This window comes from Perognathus longimembris, chromosome 2 (genome assembly GCF_023159225.1).
Source record: "Perognathus longimembris pacificus isolate PPM17 chromosome 2, ASM2315922v1, whole genome shotgun sequence".
Taxonomy (NCBI): Eukaryota; Metazoa; Chordata; class Mammalia; order Rodentia; family Heteromyidae; genus Perognathus; species Perognathus longimembris.
This window is the reverse complement of record NC_063162.1, coordinates 130,473,471-130,493,774: the sequence shown is the minus strand read 5'-3', so window position 1 is coordinate 130,493,774 and position 20,304 is coordinate 130,473,471. Positions and strand designations below refer to the sequence as shown.

Genomic DNA, 20,304 nt, shown 5'->3' with positions numbered 1-20,304 from the left:
GAGGTTACAAAGGGAAATCACCAGTGTGAAACTTTGCTTGGAGAATAGCACAGAGCTTCAAACACCAGCAGCAAGCAGACTAACACCTGGGGAAGGAAAATGAGATTGAACACCAAGGTAGGAAAAATGCTGGTGAGGAGGTGGAGACCTTGGTTCAGCATCAGTCCTAGTTCCATTTCTTGCTTACATACCTTAAACCTCTGATCCCTGGGCCCCCAGTTTCCAAAAGTGTACCTAACAACATGCTACATTTAAAAACATGTACCTAAATCTAAATTTTACATGAGTACAAAGGACCAACGGAGCCCAGATACTCGTGAAGAAGAAAACAAGGACAGAATAACGGTTTACCAGATAACTAGAATTATTGTAACTTGTAAGCATCAAGCAAGACACTGCTAGTTTGGCAGAGGGATTGATAAAGAACCCAGCTGAATGAAACAAGTCAATGCAGAAACTAGATTCTGGAGGAAAGAGATGACATTGCTCACAAGGAAATGTACTGTTTATCTGACTTTAAAACCCCAGGAATTACTATCACAAGGAAATTATGAAACTGGACTTATCTCCCACATAATGTAACAGAAAGAATCAATTTCAAGTAGAACAAAATACTTAGAAAATGATGTAATAGGGAAGAGTATCTTACAATTTTAAACAAGAAGGGGAGTCTTGTCCTTGGATGGAACCAAGGGCCTTAAGTAATCAGCCCAAGAAGCACTAAGTGATGGGTTTCTGTTTTGTGCTCTCTCTCTCTCTCTCTCTCTCTCTCTCTCTCTCTCTCTCTCTCTCTCTCTCTCAGTTTTTTTTTTTTTTTGTTTTGTTTTTTGGCCAGTCCTGGGCCTTGGACTCAGGGCCTGGGCATTGTCCCTGGCTTCCTTTTGCTCAAGGCTAGCACTCTGCCACTTGAGCCACAGCGCCACTTCTGGCCGTTTTCTGTATATGTGGTGCTGGGGAATCGAACCCAGGGCCTCATGTATACAAGGCAAGCTCTCTTGCCACTAGGCCATATCCCCAGCCCTCTCTCTCAGTTTTGGAAGGACTGTGTTTGAACTCATGGTCTTATGCTTGCTCAGCATGTTCTCTCCTGCTGAACCATGCTTCCAGTCCATTTTTCAGTGGTTATTTTCAAAATAGCTTCTTGCTTCCTGCCCAGGCATGCACATATGTCATAGTCTACATATTTCAGAATTGCATTTGTTGCTAAGATATTGGGCATGTACCCCAATACCAGGTCATGTAAACTTTTCCGTTCAGGCTGGCTTTAAACTATGATACTTCCAATTTCAACCTTCCAAGTAGCTAGGATTACAGGCATAAAGCATCAGAGCTGAAACTGTTCAGGTTAGCAATGGCTAATTGTTTAATGCTTCAGTAAGATTGTGCAAATCAGTGTGAATAGTGACTCAGTTTCTAAAAAATCAGAATCCTCTTCATTTCTAAGAACAATCTTTATGCCAGCATAGGTTACTCAGGTTGGTAGGATGAAATGCTTGCCATTGAATATATGCCAATACCTGTGTAGCTTCTAAGATAAAATCTTGAATTATGAGTTTTTCCTCATTAGATAGACATTTGTGTTCTTCAGCCATAAGAGTGACCTTAAAGCTTTCACAGTTGATAGGTTCATCTTTATTTGGCCAGTAAACAAATTCATCTTCTGCCTGGAGAAGAAAAAAACAGAGTCAAAATTTCTGTGAGATATTTCATAATCAGATTTGGAAATGAAATGAATGGATATGAATGGATTGCCATTTCCTTTGAACTTTTTTTTTTTGGTCATGGGGCTTGAACCTGGGCCTATGTGCTGTCCTTAAGCTCTTGTATTCAAGGCTAGTGTTCTACCACTTCAAGCCACAATGCCACTTTCAGTTTTCTGGTAGTTGATTGGAAATAAGAATCTACAGACTTTCCTGTAGAGGTTGGTTTCAAACCACCATCCCCAGATCTCAGTCTCCTGAGCAGGTAGGATTACAGGCATGAGCAACCAGTGCCCAGCTTGGATTTTGAAATTTATGACTATAGTTTTATGATGTCTTAAACCAGATTGATGTGCAAAACAACATACCATATCTCATTCAGACTGTTGTTTTGTTGATTCATGTTCATAGCTTACCAGCAATGAGTACTAAGCCCCTTTGACTCTATAACTGACAACCTAGAAGGGCAATTCAAGTAATTTAAAGAGCTCAGCAAATTCTAGCCACATTTGGAAAGGTCAGTCCAACATCAGGCACAAGTGACTATTAACATTAAGTATGCAAAGCCTAAGTGAAACAGTAATTTGACTCCCTCAGTTCTCCAAGCACACATACACAAAGAAAAATGGGCTGTGCCTGATTTTCTTTTCTTTTTCTTTTTTTCCTTCTTTTTTTTTTTTTTTTTTTTTTTTTTTTTTTGCCAGTCCTGGGCCTTGGACTCAGGGCCTGAGCACTGTCCTGGTTTCTTATTATACTCAAGGCTAGCACTCTGCCACTTGAGCCACAGCGCCACTTCTGGCCGTTTTCTGTATATGTGGTGCTGGGGAATTGAACCCAGGGCTTCATGTATAGGAAGGAAGCACTCTTGCCACTAGGCCATATTCCCAGCCCTTGTTCCTGATTTTTCTGAATAATAAAATTTCCTTTTGTTTGTTTTCCTCATGCCACCAACTGTGTCTTTTTCCTCATTCACTACCTCTCTCTCTTCCTCCTTTTTCCTCCTGCTTCTTTGTACCTTCCTTTGCTGTTTCTCTCTCTCTCTCTCTCTCTACTTGTCTCTCAATCTGTCTTTCTTTCCCTAGAAACTCTCTTAAACCTTCCTCCTCCTCTGCCTCCTCGAGGTCTTCTAATGTGTGTGTCTGTCAGTCTGTATCTATATCTATCTATCTATCTATCTATCTATCTATCTATCTATCTATCTATCTATCTATCTCTATCTCTCTTCTTTTTTAAATTTTTTTAATATATATTATCAAACTGAATTACAGAGAGGTTACAGTTTCATACATTAGGCATTGGATACATTTCTTGTACTGTTTGTTACCTTGTCCCTCATTCCTCTATCTCTCTTCTATCTACAATCTATTTATCTTTATCTATTTCTTTCTCTCCTAGGAACCTGCTTGAACTAAGAGACTTTTCAAATATCCTACCACTTTTTTCCTTTCCATGGTGGTACTAAGATTTGACCTGTCTTTCCAGGCAGAAAGCCACATCCCCAACATTTTTTTTTTTTTGGCCTTACTTAGTTCTGGGCCTGGACAACAATCCTCCTACACAGCCCTGCTGCATGGCTGGGGTGCCAGGCATGTACCATCACACCGAGCTTAATAGTTGGGATCGGATTCATTAACATTTTTTTTTTTTTTTGGATGGCCTGGACTGTTGTTCTCCTGATCTCTACTTCTGGAACTAGTTTTTGTTGTAGGTAGTACTGCTGATTCCATCTTGATTAGGGAAACATGGTAGGAAATGTGAGGGGGGGGGGTAGATTGGGTCAACCTGACCTTCAAAATTCTGCTTTTTTAAATGGCTTGATTAATTTGTTGTGTGCTCTACCCCCTGCATCAACCTCCTATGTCTGTGAACTTATTGTGTGGTCTACCCCTACCTCAAGCCCCTACATCTGTTCTACGCTTTTACCTTTATAAACCCCAATTTGAGGCCTGCTCGCGGTCACAGTTGCAGCTCCCAAGTCTATGATGTGTTCCTGGCCAATCAGCCCACTTTTCACTGGTGTAGTTTCAGCTCCCAAGTGTGCTGCGTCCCTGGCCGGTCAGTTCTCTTTATGCTTCCTCAATAAATCTATCTTTTTGCTTGAGACTGTCTCTGAGTGGTGGACTCTTGGAGGGACAGGGAATCCCCTCCCTCGAACCCCATCGCATTTCTTAACTCCGTAACAGTTTTGATTTTGTGTTAGCCACCATACTCAGTCCTTATGTTTCAATGTAAATGGAAGTAAACAGACTGATAGCATTTGTAGGTAAAACCCCAATTTTCCTAAGCAGCATGACAAAATACACACAATTTTGGAGATTTTAATCAACTTTCATTTAAGTCTGTCATTCTTTAATGGTAAATCAAAGAGATTATTTATGCAAACCAAGCATAATAGTAGGAAAAAGTATTACTCCAACAACCTTGATTACTTAGTTAAAAATGAAATTCCCTTGTTCATTTGTACATTGGACATCTGCCTTTTGTGTTTAGATAATGTCCCTGTCCAGAAAGGACTAAGAGTGATTTAAGATTCTTACCATGTTTTGACCATCAGGAATCATCACTACCAGCTGAGCATTATGGTCCCATATCATTCTCCAGAAATCCTTGATGGTGTGAAGAAGTGGATGCTGGGTGATGATGAATTCATTGCTCTGGTAATAACCCTACAAAAGCAAAGAAAATGGTTCTAGCATAGGACTTTAATAATTTACAAAAAGTTATACATCAATAAACTTTGAGACAAAGTAGTCTTTTTAAATGGTAGATTAGGTGTACCAATGTCAATATGATCCCTACATCTGGTATTTGTTAGGCACTTCCTATATGCTAGGTACAGACTCAAGCAATCTTCCTCTCAGCAAGATTTTGAGATGGGAACTGTGATCCTCTTCTTACAGAGGATTAAATGAGGTTTAAGAAATTCAATGTTTCTGCCAAATTTGCTTTAAGAAGTATTGTACTCAAGCTTACCTATCATTTATAAGAACTGATGTAGCAAACTGGCTTGTGGAATGCATTTCTAACTCGAGAGAAAATCTACAGCAGGATTTATAATTCTCCCTTTCTGCAAACCCCAATGCCAGAATACCAAATTTCACAACTATTTACAACAGGATACCTGTCTCTACAGGACAAAAATCTGGAATTTTCTGGCAGATTTTGCCACAAATGCCAGGAAGCTGATGTCTTTGAAACAATCATAATTGTTCTTTCTTAAAGCTGTTCTTTATTAAAAACATGGCTCTTCTAGCTCATGCTCTTGGGTCTTTCAGATTCCATGCATATCCCTCACTGGAAATGTACTAAGCATTCCAATGTCACCTTGACACATTTTCTGGTTGCCTGCATGAATACCCTGAGGTCATTTCTTTGCTGGATAAATAGAGGTTTGATAATGGCAATTAGGACTCTTTTTCTCAAAACAAAGTATGCAGTGTGACTAACTGTCCTGAGATTGCACTAACGCCCAAAAATCAACCAGTGAAGCACTCATCTCTTGAAGAGAAGACACAAATGCAAAGGGAGGTATCTTATCTTTAGAAATCCAGGTCCTCTAATGGACTCAGTGCATGGATGTTGGTGATGTTGGACTTTTCTGGAATTACTGTATCCTGGGTTTGCCCAGGCAGGAACCCTGCTTTAGTGAGTGTTATCTCCTCATTAACCCTGAATGGTGAATTTGGGTTTTTACATCTCACTTATCTTGTTTGGTTGTTATTTTAAGTCCCAGCACATATAAACCCATTGATGAATGCTGGCATCCCACTGGCTGTGACCTAAAATTATGACTTGATTTGTGGGACTGACTATGCCCCAGTTACTTCTGCTGTCCAATCTTTTGTGGATTCTGGGAACATAATCTTGCAGGCAGTACCCCCCTGGGGTTTGTCTGACTTACCATGATATAGGAGGCATTGATGTAGTCAGTGCCTTCTCCACTCAGGGACGAAATGCCCACCCTTGATCTTTCCACTGGAACACAGAACATTCATTGTGAGCAACCAGGATCATACTGCTGTACCTCAAGCCCCAAATACAAAATATAGCTGCATTTCCAAAATAGAGTCTTTGATCTTTCAGCTAATCATTAAAGTAAGTTTTGCAGCTTAGGGAAGACTCCAAGAGTAGATGAAGCCATGTTAATAGTCACATATTGGGTATAATTAGAACAGTGAAATAATATATAAAATATAATAATGAAAGTAGAGAGCATTTGGCCCAAGGAATATAAATATTCTCAGATAGAAAACAAGGATTCTTAATGTGAAACAGTTTGGCTTCTGAAATTCAGTCTAACTCACCGGGGATAATGGAGGAAGTTCTGTTCTTCTCCCTGTTGCACTGCTTTAGGGCTGTACAATAATCAGTCTGCTGTATGTTTGACTGACTTAGAAGCTGTGCAAGAGAGTGAAGGAAATGTAGAGGTTATTTCATTTAGTCATCAAATACTAAGATACATCCTATCATCTACTCTATACCTCAACCAGCACTTTAGATCTTTGTGGGTTTTTTGTTTGTTTGGTTTGGTTTTTACCAGTCCTGGGACTCGAACTCAGAGCCTGAACATTGTCCTTGAGCTTTTTTTAGCTCAAAGCATGCACTGTACCAACTTGAGCCATAGCTCCACTTCTGGCTTTTTGATGGTTAACTGGAGATATGAGTCTCATGGCTTCTCCTACCTGAGGTGATTTCAATCCATAAGCCATTGGTGCCCAGCTTAATATCTTAATATACTTGACCATATTTATTTCATATATACTACTCTTAATATCCTCTCTCTTCTCATTCCTCCCTTTTAAACAGAGTTTGGTGGGTTTCACTGTCTGTTTCACAAACATATATGAAATAGACATATATGAAATACATGAACAAAGACATATGAAATATATGTATATGAATTAGATAAGCATATATATATATAGTCAGTGTATATGTGTGTATATGTATACACACAAATACACTTAAACATATATGTATATACACACAATTTATTGAGCATCATTTTGGAGAATATGGTTAGTATGATGTATAACCTCTGAAATTATCTCCCCTTGCCTAACAACAGTTTAATCTATATAATATATGTAGAACATGGAAACCTCTCTCTCTGTCTCTCTTCCGTTCTCTACTTCTCTCCACTCTTCTCCACTCCTCTCTACTTCTCTCCTACTTCACCCCTTCACTCCTCACTTCCTTTCTTCCTTTTTCTCTTCTTTTCTCCTGATTTCCTGAGGAAATAAAGAATTCTTTCAATCTCTAGCCTTGGAGCCCAAACATTTGTGATTATGCCACATTATACTTGGTTTTTATGCATTTTATCACTGTTTTCCTGTGTTCTGAATCCTACTTCTTCACACCTACTCAGGATATCTGACCTCTTCAATTCTCTTCTACCCTTTAGCTTCAACAGAAATTCATGTATTTCATTAAAATACAAATAAAGAAACTCAAAATAAGAAAAGCTAAATCATCCCTTACCCTTTAACTAAAAGTTTCAGTACAGCTATCTTTATCATTCTCTTCAGTTTTTGTAAAAGAGTTATATAATTGATTTTAGTTTTTCAAATCCACCTTTCAATTTCCTGCAATCTGGCTTCTAAGTCACATTTCTCTGAAATACGTTTTGCACAGTTGGTCAATTTTTATATAACTTAATCCAAAAGTCTCTTCTATAAAGAGTTGGTTATTAGTATTTTTGAACTATTATTTCCATTGGATTTTCTTATCTCCCGTTGTCCCAAATCTCTTCTACGCTGACGCCTTCTGTTGACCTTTTCTCATGGGCTTGCCATTCATTGGCTCATTACATTTTCCCTTAAATAATCTGTCCCAGGCCCTCTTAAGCACCTCAGTTTTTTTTTTTTTTTTTTGGCCAGTCCTGGGCCTTGGACTCCGGGCCTGAGCACTGTCCCTGGCTTCTTCCCGCTCAAGGCTAGCACTCTGCCACTTGAGCCACAGTGCCGCTTCTGGCCGTTTTCTGTATATGTGGTGCTGGGGAATCGAACCTAGGGCCTCGTGTATCCGAGGCAGGCACTCTTGCCACTAGGCTATATCCCCAGCCCTTAAGCACCTCAGTTTTAATGACCAATATAACCAATTATAAAGCTTCATATATATGCATATATATATATATTTGTATTTGAACCATGCTTGAGATATATATAAAATGCCTGTCCTGGGGCTTGAACTGAGGGCCTTGGCACTGTCCCTGAGCTTTTGTGCTCAAGGCCAGTGCTCTACCAATTTGAACCATAGCACCATTTCAATATTTTTGGTAATTAGAGATGAGTCTCATGGACTTTCCTACTCAGAATAGGTTTGAATCCTGATCCTCAGATGAGCCTCCCTAGAGGCTAAGATTATAGGCATGAGCCACCGGCACCTGGCTTAGGCATAATTCTTAATGAATGACTCATTACAGAAAAATCACTTTCTGAATGTTTTTTAAATTAGGTAAGTAGTTAACTGAGATAGTTTCTACTATGTAGAAAAGTTACAATTCTCTGTTCTCTGTAAATTCTCTGTTCTTAACCATTGGTCTCCTCAGACTTGCTTGGGGATTTAATTGCTGATTTCTAAAAGTGAGAGAATGAGTTTTGCAGGAGGCATTGTTACCAACAAAGCACACCTCAGTCTTTGGTTTATTGTACCGAGACAGGTGAGCGAGACACTGGAGTTGAAGAAACTATTGTTCTGGGGTGGCCTACTCTAGTCTGAGAGTTTCAAGTGAGACCAGACTTTTCCAAAGAGCTGCAGGAACAGCCTAAGCCACAACACTCATATTTAAGTGTTCTGTTTTTTTTCCAAAGCAAAAGAGCACTTACAGTTTATAAGTTCTGTCTGTTCATCCTGTTATGCTCTGTGCCCTCTTTATCTGGACCAAGACTGCATTTATAAAAGTTAGTGTAGGGTTTCTGAGAACTTTTCCTCTTACCACTCAGAATGAAATTTCTCCTTAAAATTTACTGTGTGGCACTGTAACCTACTATGAAGAACAAGGGTGGTTCAAATACAAAGCCATTATTTCAACAATGCTCTCAGCCCACCTGTGTGGCCTTGTTGAATTGAAGGAGGTCACACAGTGCCATTCAATGCTGCAATGACATCTAAGAGGTATTCATGGGAACTCACCTGGAATTGCTTCTCTAGTTTTGTTTTGCCTGTTGGTCCTGGGATGAGGAGTGCATTAACATAGGCATGAGTATGATTATCTGGCACCTCCGTTTCTTTACTGAGGATGGCTTCAACTAGTGTATCATGGATGAACACATACTGTTCCTTTTGAAGCAACAACAACAGGAATCAAAATCTTTATGCATACCTAGCTACAAAATTAGAACCTTCCACTGACAGACACAAAGAGCTAAACCAAATAGTTGATAGCAGAATCCACAAAAGAATGCTTAGCAGGCCTGATAGGGAGTCAGACAGAAGAAAGGAGACAGCCAAAAGAAGAAATAATCTCATTTCTCTCATCTTTAGGTATCCTATAATGGCTCTGTGGATTGGAGGCAGGAAGATTTGTAGAGACAAAGCAATATCCTCTGCCTTCCCTTCAAAGGTGACTCTTCTGTCTTTCTCATGAGGACTTCCCTGACTCCGGTCTTCCTGGTAGATGTACCCATTCTGGCTTCTCAAACTCTTCTGGTAGCTTGTTATATATAACTGAGCCAGTTTTAGTCTAGTTTTAAGTTTTAATAATTCTTATATATTTCACATATAGGACTCGTCTCTGGTCTTTTCTGACTAGGAAATCATTTCCTTGGTGGAAGTTTGGTTTGGTTTGATTTCTTAATGTTCTTTACTATATGTGTCTGATTGCTTAAGCAGTCATCTGTAGTTGGCAATTTCAATTCATTTTTATTTAGATAGTGAAATAAAATACAGATATGTTGATTCTGATATATGATCAAATTATAGGAGCCTAAAATTTTGAGTATAATTCATGATTTTTAAATTAAAAAAATCCAAGTCCCATATACAACTTGAAATTTTTGTTAGCAAAGATGAGAGCTGGCTGCTCACTGACTTTTGCTGCATCTTTTCTGTTATTAGTGTCATTGGAAAAATATCTCTCATCTGGTTACAAAACAGATACTTATCACTAACCCTTGAGTGCTATATGTTCAGCTACCCAGGGCTACAGGTTGAATTGTGTACACAATCCCCCAAAGATATGTAGCAATTCATATCCCCCAGTACCTTCCAAATAGCCTTACTTGTGAGTAGGATCTTTGTGTCAGATTCTACTAATATGAAAGACCCAGCCAATAGGAGGCCAATTGGCATAGGGTAGGGACAAGTATCCTGACAAGAAGTGAGAAATTTGGATACAGAGGAAAGACAGACATGATGACTAAGATGATGGTTCAAAGACTGTATGGGACCACAGATGCTGGAAGAAGCAAAAAATGTCCACCCTATAAGCTTGTAAAGGAGCAAAGCCCTGTCAATTCTCATTTTGAGACTAAAAACTTCAGAACTAGCCATAAGAAAATAAGTTTGTCATCCAAAGCAAACAAGTTTGTAGTACTTTGTTGTGGGCATCCTAGGAAACTAACATAGCTCAATAGTTCAGAGTAATGAAGACATACTTAAAAAAATAATACCTCAGTTTGCACCAAGTAATTTCTTTGTGACCGAATATGCTTTAAGAAGCCAAATATATTGACAGTTCCTTCGTGTTGAATTTGTTGCAACATACTGTCTAGGACAATATAAGTGCCTGTTCTCCCAACACCAGCACTGAACAGAGAGAAAAAGAGGCAGAGAGAGAGAGAGACTTCAATGAATATTAATCATACAATAAATTCAGAAATAGGTCATTATTGGCTGTCATGATGATTAAAATAAGTAAAGGAACCACGTAATAATAGATTTAGGTGTCTAAAATTGCAAATAATTTAGTCCTTAAGCAAGATGCTTTTAGTAACAAACTAAAATTTTTCCTTTCCAACTTCATGTTGATTAATGGAAGAGGTTCTATAAAACAACCAAACAATCAGAAACAAAACTCCAGCCTCATGTGGCTTAACTGATGAATTTTGGCAAATATTTGTGGAAGAAGTGATGTCAGTTCTGTATAGTTGTCTTCAGAAAATTGCATAAAAAGGCATACTTCCTTGTTTATGGTATCAAACCACACTATTCCCTTGATTAAACAAAAACCAACAAAGATATCCATGAAAGCAAAATTACAGAAAAGTGTTTCTAAGCAGCACAAAAACATACTTCACTAAATCTTGGTAACTATAACCCAGTAACACATGAAAAGCACAGCACTTTCTGACTAGCTGAGATAGTTATCTCACAGAAAATTAAAGGTTGAAAAATTTAAAAGTCAATTACTGCCATCCACCATAATACAGAATAAAGAGGAAAGTTAAATGATCTTTTTTCTTTTTTCCTTTTTTTGTTTTGGGTCAAATTACAAAACAACCTAATTCTGTGCAAGATTTTGAAACATTTCAACAATTAAAGTTATTGTGTGCTGGAAATATTGTGTTGGGTCACAGCAAATAAGACATTTAATCTGAGGAAAAGGGAAGTATCAGCCTCACAAAGCTATGAAAAGCAGAGGTCTCTGGGTCTGTATTCCCAGAGATGTTTGTAAAGGTTTGAGCATTAATGGGAAGAAGAATTTGATAGAGCTTTCAACTGAAAACACAACTTCAGCGAGACTAGGAGGAATAAAACTGAACTTCAGTCATTTCTAAAGGGCCATTATCTGCTGACATCTTCAAAGCCCCTGTACCAGGGACAGAATTCATACACAGGGATTCTTTTCAAATGTCTGACAAGTAGGAAGTACTACAGAGGGAAATTAGCACCCGCTCTGCACAATAGCCCGGTCCTTTTCCATTTGCTAACAAATAATCCCTGACCTTCAGAGCTATCTTTTATGTTTTTGGCATCTTGTGGTTTTCCTCACCTTATTAGGCTAGCAGATGAAAAAATAAATCTAAAGACGAGTCTCTCAAACTTTTGAGAATAACTCCCTGAGAGAGGTAATTAGAATGCGTCAGGTAAACTGTATTTCAAAAGACACACTTTCTTCAGAACAAATACAAATCTGCTTTGACAAAAGACATGCAAATAGAAATTAACTTGATATTTGGGGGTGTGATCATAAAACTTGTCACAGAGTGAATATGTACTGCTTTCATTTCAACAAAAATATTATATTAAAACATTTACCATATTTTCCTCTTGTTTGTAATATCATTATTGCTATTTTTTCGAGCAGTTCTTGAAAATATAGTTCTTGGCAAAACTGAATTGTTACACAGTGTAATACAGTAAAAGGAGCTCAGGAAATGAGAAAAGAAATTTTAACCCCACAAGGTTTAAAAATATGTTCAAGTTATGCTTTCAAATTCCTTCCCATACATATGCTTTGCTTTACTTAATGTAAACCTGGCATAATAGGATAACTCTACAACAGAGTAAGTCCTGGGAACAAGGCTGTATCTCAAGCACACTTTTATTCAATGATATTACATGTTGTAATAATTATTTAAGGACAGATGTCTTCTACCTGCCTTGCACAGTTCATAAGTGAAAATCCAATTCAAAAATCAACCAGAAAAATAAACATCATAACAATACCTACTTCTCTGAAATAGTCCACAAAGGGTATTCTACTCTAACCCTCTCATTTCCTAGTGACCAATATGTATGAAACAGAAATAAATCTGACACCCCTCCCCCCATGTTATGAAATTTTCCATTTTGGCCAAATTGTTGTTCCATTGATTTCCTTTTTTGTCAAATAAGCAGTTCTATAAATTTAGCAGCACACCCCTGAGTCTCACCTGCAGTGAACAACAACAGGCCCCACAGCGTGGCGCTTGGCGTGGGCCGCCTTTCTTACGAAGGTCAACACTGGCAGTGAGTACTCTGGCACTCCCATGTCAGGCCACTGAGTGTAGTGATACTGTGTGACCACACGCCCACTGGGTCTTCCTTTCTGGGAGCCCTGGAAGAGTGTAAACAGCTTATAATAGTAACACATGTACACACTCACATAGCTCTTCAGCATCCATTCGGCATCCATCCCTTGTTGTTGCTTGTCAAACAAAGGCAGTGTCATTTGTGAGAAGCCATTTTACATGCCCCATTGGCTAAGTTAGCATGGCCACTTGTTTGTTCAAATGCTAATCATATCAGATGCAGTGAGAATATTTTTTAAAAGCTGTGGTTAATATTTCAATCAGTAAGCTTTGAACAGATTGTTTCCTATAATGTGTATGGTGCTCATCTAGGTAGGTGAGACTGTAAAAGTAAGACGGAGGCTTCCTGAAGAAGGAATTCTCAAGAATGCAGCATGGACTCCCTTATTGGGAATAATTAGTACAGGTTTAGGCAACGCATAGCAGAGCATCACAAGGCCCAATAGCTATACCCTTATGAACACCTAAGACGATGCTAAGTGAAATGAACTCCATGTTATGGAGACAATTGTTATATCACAGTTGTAACTACTTTCAACGTCCCATGTGTATCTGTAGCTTCTACTATTGATGATGTTCTTGTATCACCTTCCTGTGGTTGTACCTACACTATCTCTGTAATCTTATCTGAGTATATTGGAAACCATATATACTGGTATTGGAACTAGGAAATTGAAAGGGAATACCAAAATTGAGAGACACAGGGTAAAAAAAGACAAACAACTACAATAACAATACTTGCAAAACTGTTTGGTGTGAGTGAACTGAACACCTCAGGGGGGGAAAGGGTAAAGGAGAGGGGGAGGGGGGTATGAGGGACAAGGTAACAAATAGTACAAGAAATGTATCCAATGAAACTGTAACCTCTCTGTACATCAGTTTGATAATAAAAATTTGAAAAAAAAGAATGCAGCATGGAAATAATCCCTGTGTTAAGTTTTTGGACTGCTACAAGGATGAATTTGGATTTTTTGACTGTACCTTCAATTCTTACCAAAATTTCCAGGATACCAACATGTCTTATAGAATTCAGACGTGCTAATCTCTCAAATCACAGGAGTCAACCATTAAAAAAAAACCATAACAAATCATCCATCATTCTTTCAATCTATGCATCTGTCTCAGTTTTTCTTTTTCTCTTCCAATGCTGAGAGGATTTCTCATTCTTTTTCAAGCCAAAATAGCAATGTGTGTATACATGTTATGTTTGTTTATCCATTCACTTGTTGATTAGATATGCCCATCATTGGTTGACTAACCTTTTTTAACTTTGTATTTCTTAGGGTAAAACTTCTCACGGTATAATAGGCAAGCACTTGAACATTCTTCTGATTGACAAGAAAGTTTCCATACTCTTCACTACCATCAGTAGGCCAGTACTGGTCACATTTTCTCTGCAAGAAAGAAAAATGGTGACAGTTCCATATTTAAAATGCTCTATGAAAAAGTTACCCCTGAAATCAGTGACACTGACAGGAATGGACTCGCTCACACTTCTGAATATTGTCTCTCCTTTCTAAGTGGCTGCAAGTTAGTTGAAAAAAAGAGCGTGAATAAAAATATAAACCCAAAGAACCTTGAGATGACCTAGTCCTAGCTTTCTTCTTTCACACAAGGAAATCGAGACCAAATGTCCAAAATTGCTATGGAGCCAGCACCTAAACATAAGCCGCATGAATTAAAATGCATTTCACACTTCACTACTTTTCAATGGGTCCCTTTACTTTTCCTAAGTTTGATGAAAGTGCTGAAGAAGCAGATTGTTTGGTTCATGGTAGAACTTTTGACCTACGATGCCTGAAGTTTCCTTTAGCGGTCATACATAGTATAAGAAGTCTCAATTACAGTTCACAACTTTCCCTGCTCTCCAATGATGATGACATTAAAACCAGTTGGACAAAAATCTAACTAATGCTGTTGAGCATTTATCAAAGTAGAAGTCTTACATACCCTTCCTTTCTCAACAAGGTTGGTTATCATGACAATAACTTCCACGTTATGCTCCCAAATCATTCTCCAGAAGTCTTCAGCTGTGGATTTCAGAGGACCTTGGGCAGCTATGTAAGCCTTTGGTCTGTTGTAACCCTGGAGAAGCAAATAGCAAGTACTTCTTAGTATCCTCATTAGATACTTAGTACTTAAAATGTACAATACTCAAAGTTCCAAGGTTGGCATCCTTTTACTTCTACGACAGAACACTATAAAAATAAATGTGCAAAGCTGCAGAAATTTGATAACACTGGCAAAGAAAATAATTTTTCCTTAAGAGTAATATTTTTAAAATAAAAATATTTAGTAGGCAGAGCTTTGGCACATAGTTCTCTGAGTTTTTCCATTTACTGTGTTTCAAGCTGGATCCTTAATTTCAAGCAGTGGACTCCATTGTCTATAGCAGGTAAGAAACTTCTAGAGCTGTGACTTCTTTCCTCTCTTTGATGGCACTGGGTAGAGTTGAGCATTCATAGCTTTCCTTTAATGAGCACCCGTTGTTGGATGAGATGCTTTACAAACACTAACCTAATCCTCCATCTATGTCAGCTTGGAGCATGCTCCCTTATTGGGAGATGAGAATACCGAAGCTCAGAGCAGCCCAGTGACTTTCCAAGGTCCCATTGCTTGAAGTGACAGACGTCTCATTCAAAACCAGCTGCACCACCAAGGCCTCCATTCCTTTTAGCATATGTATTACTTTATGTAAACACAAGAGGTGACTATTCAAAATAAACATGATTTATAAGGGTAAAGTCTCTTGCATGTAGCACCAACACCATAGCCATGTGAAACATTATTTACTGCTGGTTTGTGTTTCACATCACACAGGCACATATACAGCCTCATGACAGGATAAATTTAGGATCTGATACAGTGTCCATAAACATTCAAATGAAACATGCTTACATCAACATAATTGGCATTGATATAATCGGTCAGTTTTCCATCCTTTTCAGCAAGTTGTGCAAGCTTAACCCTGCTATGATCATCTGAAATAAAAAATATGTTTTATTAATACATAGACTATTTCTTTTCTTGATAAATGTCATCTGTATCTGTATACAATTGTATAGTTCGTGCATTTATAATCAACACAAATCATTTACTTGAAAAGGGTAATGAGACGATCAAAATAAAGACAAAGAGCAAGAACTTCTGTTCCTCAGAAATTTTCTGATATAGCATGTAAGATAAGAAGAAGGCACAATATATCCAAAAAATCACATCCAGGTATCAAGAGAGGTATACCATTCCATGGGGGATATGATGACAGAAAGTGCCTGGGTGTGTGGGATTACCACAAAAGTTTTCACAGTGTTTGGAATCTGAAGTTGACAACGTGGATGGGTTTTTTAAATGATACTAAGGGCTGTGAAGAGTGAAGAGCTGTTCAACAAGAAAGAGGAGTGATGGGAGCCCCAAAAGGGTATGGAAGAATGACAGCTCACAGGGTCTGCACGGGAGGCTGCTGGAGGAAGAGGAAGAAGAGACGGCAGAAGGAGGACCCTCGTGCACTTCTGTGAAGAGTTACAACAAACAGCTCTTTCAAGAGAAAAGTTCTGAAGAAAAACCCTTATAAAGGAGACGAAGGACAGGTGTCCAGAGGCAGACCTAGCACTGTCAATCAAAAATGAAATAAAGATTCTAAGATTAACTTCAGTTTTACCGAAACTACTTGCAGAAGATATATAATGAGAAAGGTATTAGTAAAAGGAAACTGCATAGGTTTATTGGGCATATCCTTCTTTCCAAGGACGAGGACGTGAGCACAGACAAAATCATGTGAAGCCACAGGAATACATCTCTTAATGTACTCTGGTATATTAAAAGATTTCTGATAATTACATGACACATTGGTACAAGGTACTTACAAAGAGAAAGGCTTATAACAATGAGAAGGTGGGTCTGAAGGCTAGGTTGACCTATTTATATGTTGATTTTAATAGTTTTAGAACTTCTGAATTGCTTTACTTCATCTTTTGAAGAGAAGAGGATAATTTAAAAGAAGAGTGCCATTCTGCAGGCTTTGAACAAGAATGGGTCCAAAAATTTAAACAGCCTTGCTGGAAGGATGTGGTCAATCTAAGCTAGCTTCCACTGAATACATGGGGAAGGACATGAATGTTTTTTTCTATTGGAAGGAGGAGGGGAGCATGAAGATAGATTTTAAGAGATGTAGGGGAATATCAAACAAATAAAGAGAAAGCAAGTGTAGACATGAGGTGCAATAAGAAGATGAAAAATAGGATGATTTCAAAGGAAATTTTCAAACAATCACACTAGTGAAAACCCACATAGTTTTCCGTGAGGAAGAAGAGAACAGCTTAGGAAACAAAAGGAGAGAAGGAATAGAAAGAGGGACTTTAAATCCTTTACAAGATCCCAGGAAGAATGCTAAGAAAGGGAGAAGTAAGGTAGGAGGAAAAAACGTCTAAAAACAATTTCATTTGGTTGGTAAATTGTCACATAATTAAGTAACCATTTTATGCAAATAGGACTATGGAACGGAAATAATGATAGAAACTACAAGAAATGGTGTATGGCTCATGATAGCTAAAGAGAGGATAGGATTAAAACTGGAGCTTGGAAAGGTCTGACATGGATGGAGGTAGATTTTCTTAGGAAATGACATTTTGAATTGTGCATATTTGTGTAGCTACTTCAAGGTAATAAAATAACATTAAAATGAATAAATCTGGGGTTTGTTGAGTAAAGGATAAACTTACAAGCAACAATATTGATGTATCGGTTCTTATGCTTGTTATCTGGATGGTTTGAGCTGTCGGCTGTGATACCTAAGTCAACAGTACAGCTCTGTACTTCCTGTAAAAATAATGTAAGAGTCCCCTTTTAACACATATTATTTCAAACAAAGTGTCTTAAAATATAATAAGGAAGATAAAACAAAATAGTCTATCAAAATTATTTTATTTTACATGTTACAACTAGTTCTTGGCTAAAAGAAAATGCAGTGAAATAATGCCTTACCTGGTAAAACTCTTTCAGTGTCTAATGAGGGGAATGAATGCCAAAAAAGTAAAGAAATCAAATTCCACAGCACACGACAAATGAGAAAAAAAAGCGTTCATATTAGGTTTACAATGGAAAACTATGATCATGCAATAAATACAATTGTCACATACTAACAAAACAGAATGTTTCAAACAGTTGCATGCAAATTGAAATGTCTAACAATCTAGGACCTAAAATTATGTATAAGAAGAAAAATAACACTTTTAAAAGGGACATGAATATGATGAATTTTTAAACATAGATGAGAACTAAGTATTTGAAAATAAATTTTGTTATAATAATTGCTTTTGCCAATCTACAAATGTTTTATTTGTAAAATATACCACTATTTGAGACTATGAATCAATGATAATTTTTCTGGCTCTTTGTTTCTGAGGTTACTTTAAAGAGTAAATACCTTCTTTATTAGGTGGCTTGAAATAAATTTAGGTTGGTCAATGCATTAAAAATTTCCTGAAACTTTTGAAATAATATGTACTGTCATTTTGGAACAAAACTTAGCCTTATTTTCTGTACAATTAGTTAATGGAGCACTCTTGTTTAAATTTTAATAGGTGTATAAAATTATTTCTATGAATTTCTAATAAAATGAATTAAAGTGGTTTTCAGAGATGTTTCCTTTCTAAATGTACTAGCTTGAAACTTACAATTAATTGGTATCACAATAATGAAATGAGTTTTATGCCTTCTGGAGAAAAATATATAAACTAAATATGAATCTGATTCATTAGCAAATGGCCCACCCTCTCTCTAAACAAACTTTTAGGGTATCTTTTGAAATAAGTCATTCTGAATAATTGAAATATCTAATGTATTGAACCACTTAAAAGATGTAGCCTCATTAGTGATTAAGCTAATTATTAAATTAATGAACAGTTTTCTTAGACCAGATGGAGTTGAAAGAAAATGGAATTTAGAAAAATCTTTGAGTGAAAATGTGAGGTTATTTCATTAATTTCATTACTATGGACTTTTAATATTCACAATGACTTTTTTGTTGTTGTTGGTTGTGGGGCTTGAACTTTGGGCCTGTGAGTTGTCCCTGAGCTCTTCAGCTCAAGGCTAGCACTCTACCACTTAAGCCATAGCACTATTTCCAGTTTTCTGGTGGTTAATTGGAGATAAGAGTCTTGGACTTTCCTTCCCTGGGCTAGCTTTGAACCTCGATTCTCAGATCTCAGCCTCCTGAGTCGCCTGGCTCACAATGATTTTGTAATTGTAAGAACAGTGATCAGGGGCTCAGGGGCTGGGGATATGGCCTAGTGGCAAGAGTGCTTGCCTCGTATACATGAAGCCCTGGGCTCAATTCTCCAGCACCACATATACAGAAAACGGCCAGAAGTGGTGCTGTGGCTTAAGTGGCAAAGTGCTAGCCTTGAGCAAAAAGAAGCCAGGGACAGTGCTCAGGCCCTGAGTCCAAGCCCCAGGACTGGCCAAAATAGATAAATAAATAAATAAATAAATAAATAAATAAAATAAAAAGAACAGTGATCAGCCTATGGGTATACACTGGTACCAATTTGATTATAAAATTAAAAAAATTACTACTTAGATATTTTTCTTTTGCATTTAGGATATAATATTCATCACTGATGTGTTATTCCTACTCCAATCACAGTTTTGCTGGATGTGAACCTGAGACTTTTCCATATGTTAACATCATAGGTAAATTTAAACTTACACTGAAATTAGTATGAGGCCACATTATATCACCAGACATCTCTAGATTATGATAAAATAATGTTTTAAACACATGACTCTTCATATTATTTCATAATCCACATTTATTGCTTTTGATTTCTTAAAGCTTCCTAATCTATGAATGTTCCTTTCCTTACCCATGTTTTGATAGATGTGTCAGCTGGGAAGTAAATTGCTGGGGGCCATGAGGAATATAGATCAGCAGAAAGTGACTCCTGTACCCCAAGATCAAGATCAGAGTTTGATCTTGATCATGAAGTATGCAAATTATTTGGGAACAGAGTGAGGGAGATACAGAAAAACAATGAGACCACCACCAACAGCAAAGCATTGCTACAGTGTGATGCTTTCTAGAGGGGTGGCCAAAGGGGTGGCTGACAATTGGCTGATGAGAAAGATAATAGAGAAAGGGCAGGAAGTTTAAAATTTCAGAATTAACTTTAGGTCCCAGCCCTGCTGTATATCAGTTGTTAATAAATTTGGACAATGTTTAATTTCATTGGTCATATAAATAGAAATAATAACAAGGAACTCCTAGAGTTACGTGAAAGTTGGCTATGAAAGCATTTGATAAGTGCCACATTAGCTGTGCTCTTCAAGGACTGTTATTACTAATTTTGGGCTCATAACACTATTTTATCCTTTTTATTTTTTTTAATTTTTTTTATTTTTTGCCAGTCCTGGGCCTTGGACTCAGGGCCTGAGCACTGTCCCTGGCTTCTTTTTGCTCAAGGCTAGCACTCTGCCACTTGAGTCACAGCGCCACTTCTGGCCATTTTCTGTATACGTGGTGCTGGGGAATCGAACCCAGGGCCTCATGTATATGAAGCAGGCACTCTTGCCACTAGGCCATATCCCCAGCCCCCTTTTTATTTTTTGATATTTTAATTATTGTCAAGCACTTGTACCTAAGACTTGCCATT

General features: G+C 37.7%; 1 protein-coding gene across 4 annotated transcripts in view; it reads right to left on the bottom strand.

The window, feature by feature from the left end:
- Ptprz1 (protein tyrosine phosphatase receptor type Z1) overlaps nt 1-20,304 on the bottom strand; it is a 143,340-nt gene that overhangs the window by 4,611 nt on the left and 118,425 nt on the right. For 2 of the 4 annotated variants that reach the window (XM_048340129.1, XM_048340130.1), the window contains 12 exons: nt 17,636-17,656; nt 17,374-17,470; nt 15,554-15,636; nt 14,606-14,740; nt 13,915-14,049; nt 12,518-12,681; nt 10,313-10,448; nt 8,835-8,981; nt 6,005-6,098; nt 5,602-5,675; nt 4,238-4,366; nt 1,518-1,664 (listed from right to left, as the gene is read on the bottom strand). In XM_048340129.1, coding sequence (XP_048196086.1) covers nt 1,518-1,664; nt 4,238-4,366; nt 5,602-5,675; nt 6,005-6,098; nt 8,835-8,981; nt 10,313-10,448; nt 12,518-12,681; nt 13,915-14,049; nt 14,606-14,740; nt 15,554-15,636; nt 17,374-17,470; nt 17,636-17,656 — 1,362 coding nt within the window. The remainder of the gene's footprint in view (nt 1-1,517; nt 1,665-4,237; nt 4,367-5,601; nt 5,676-6,004; nt 6,099-8,834; nt 8,982-10,312; nt 10,449-12,517; nt 12,682-13,914; nt 14,050-14,605; nt 14,741-15,553; nt 15,637-17,373; nt 17,471-17,635; nt 17,657-20,304) is intronic. The other 2 variants (XM_048340131.1, XM_048340132.1) reach the window with 1 other exon arrangement.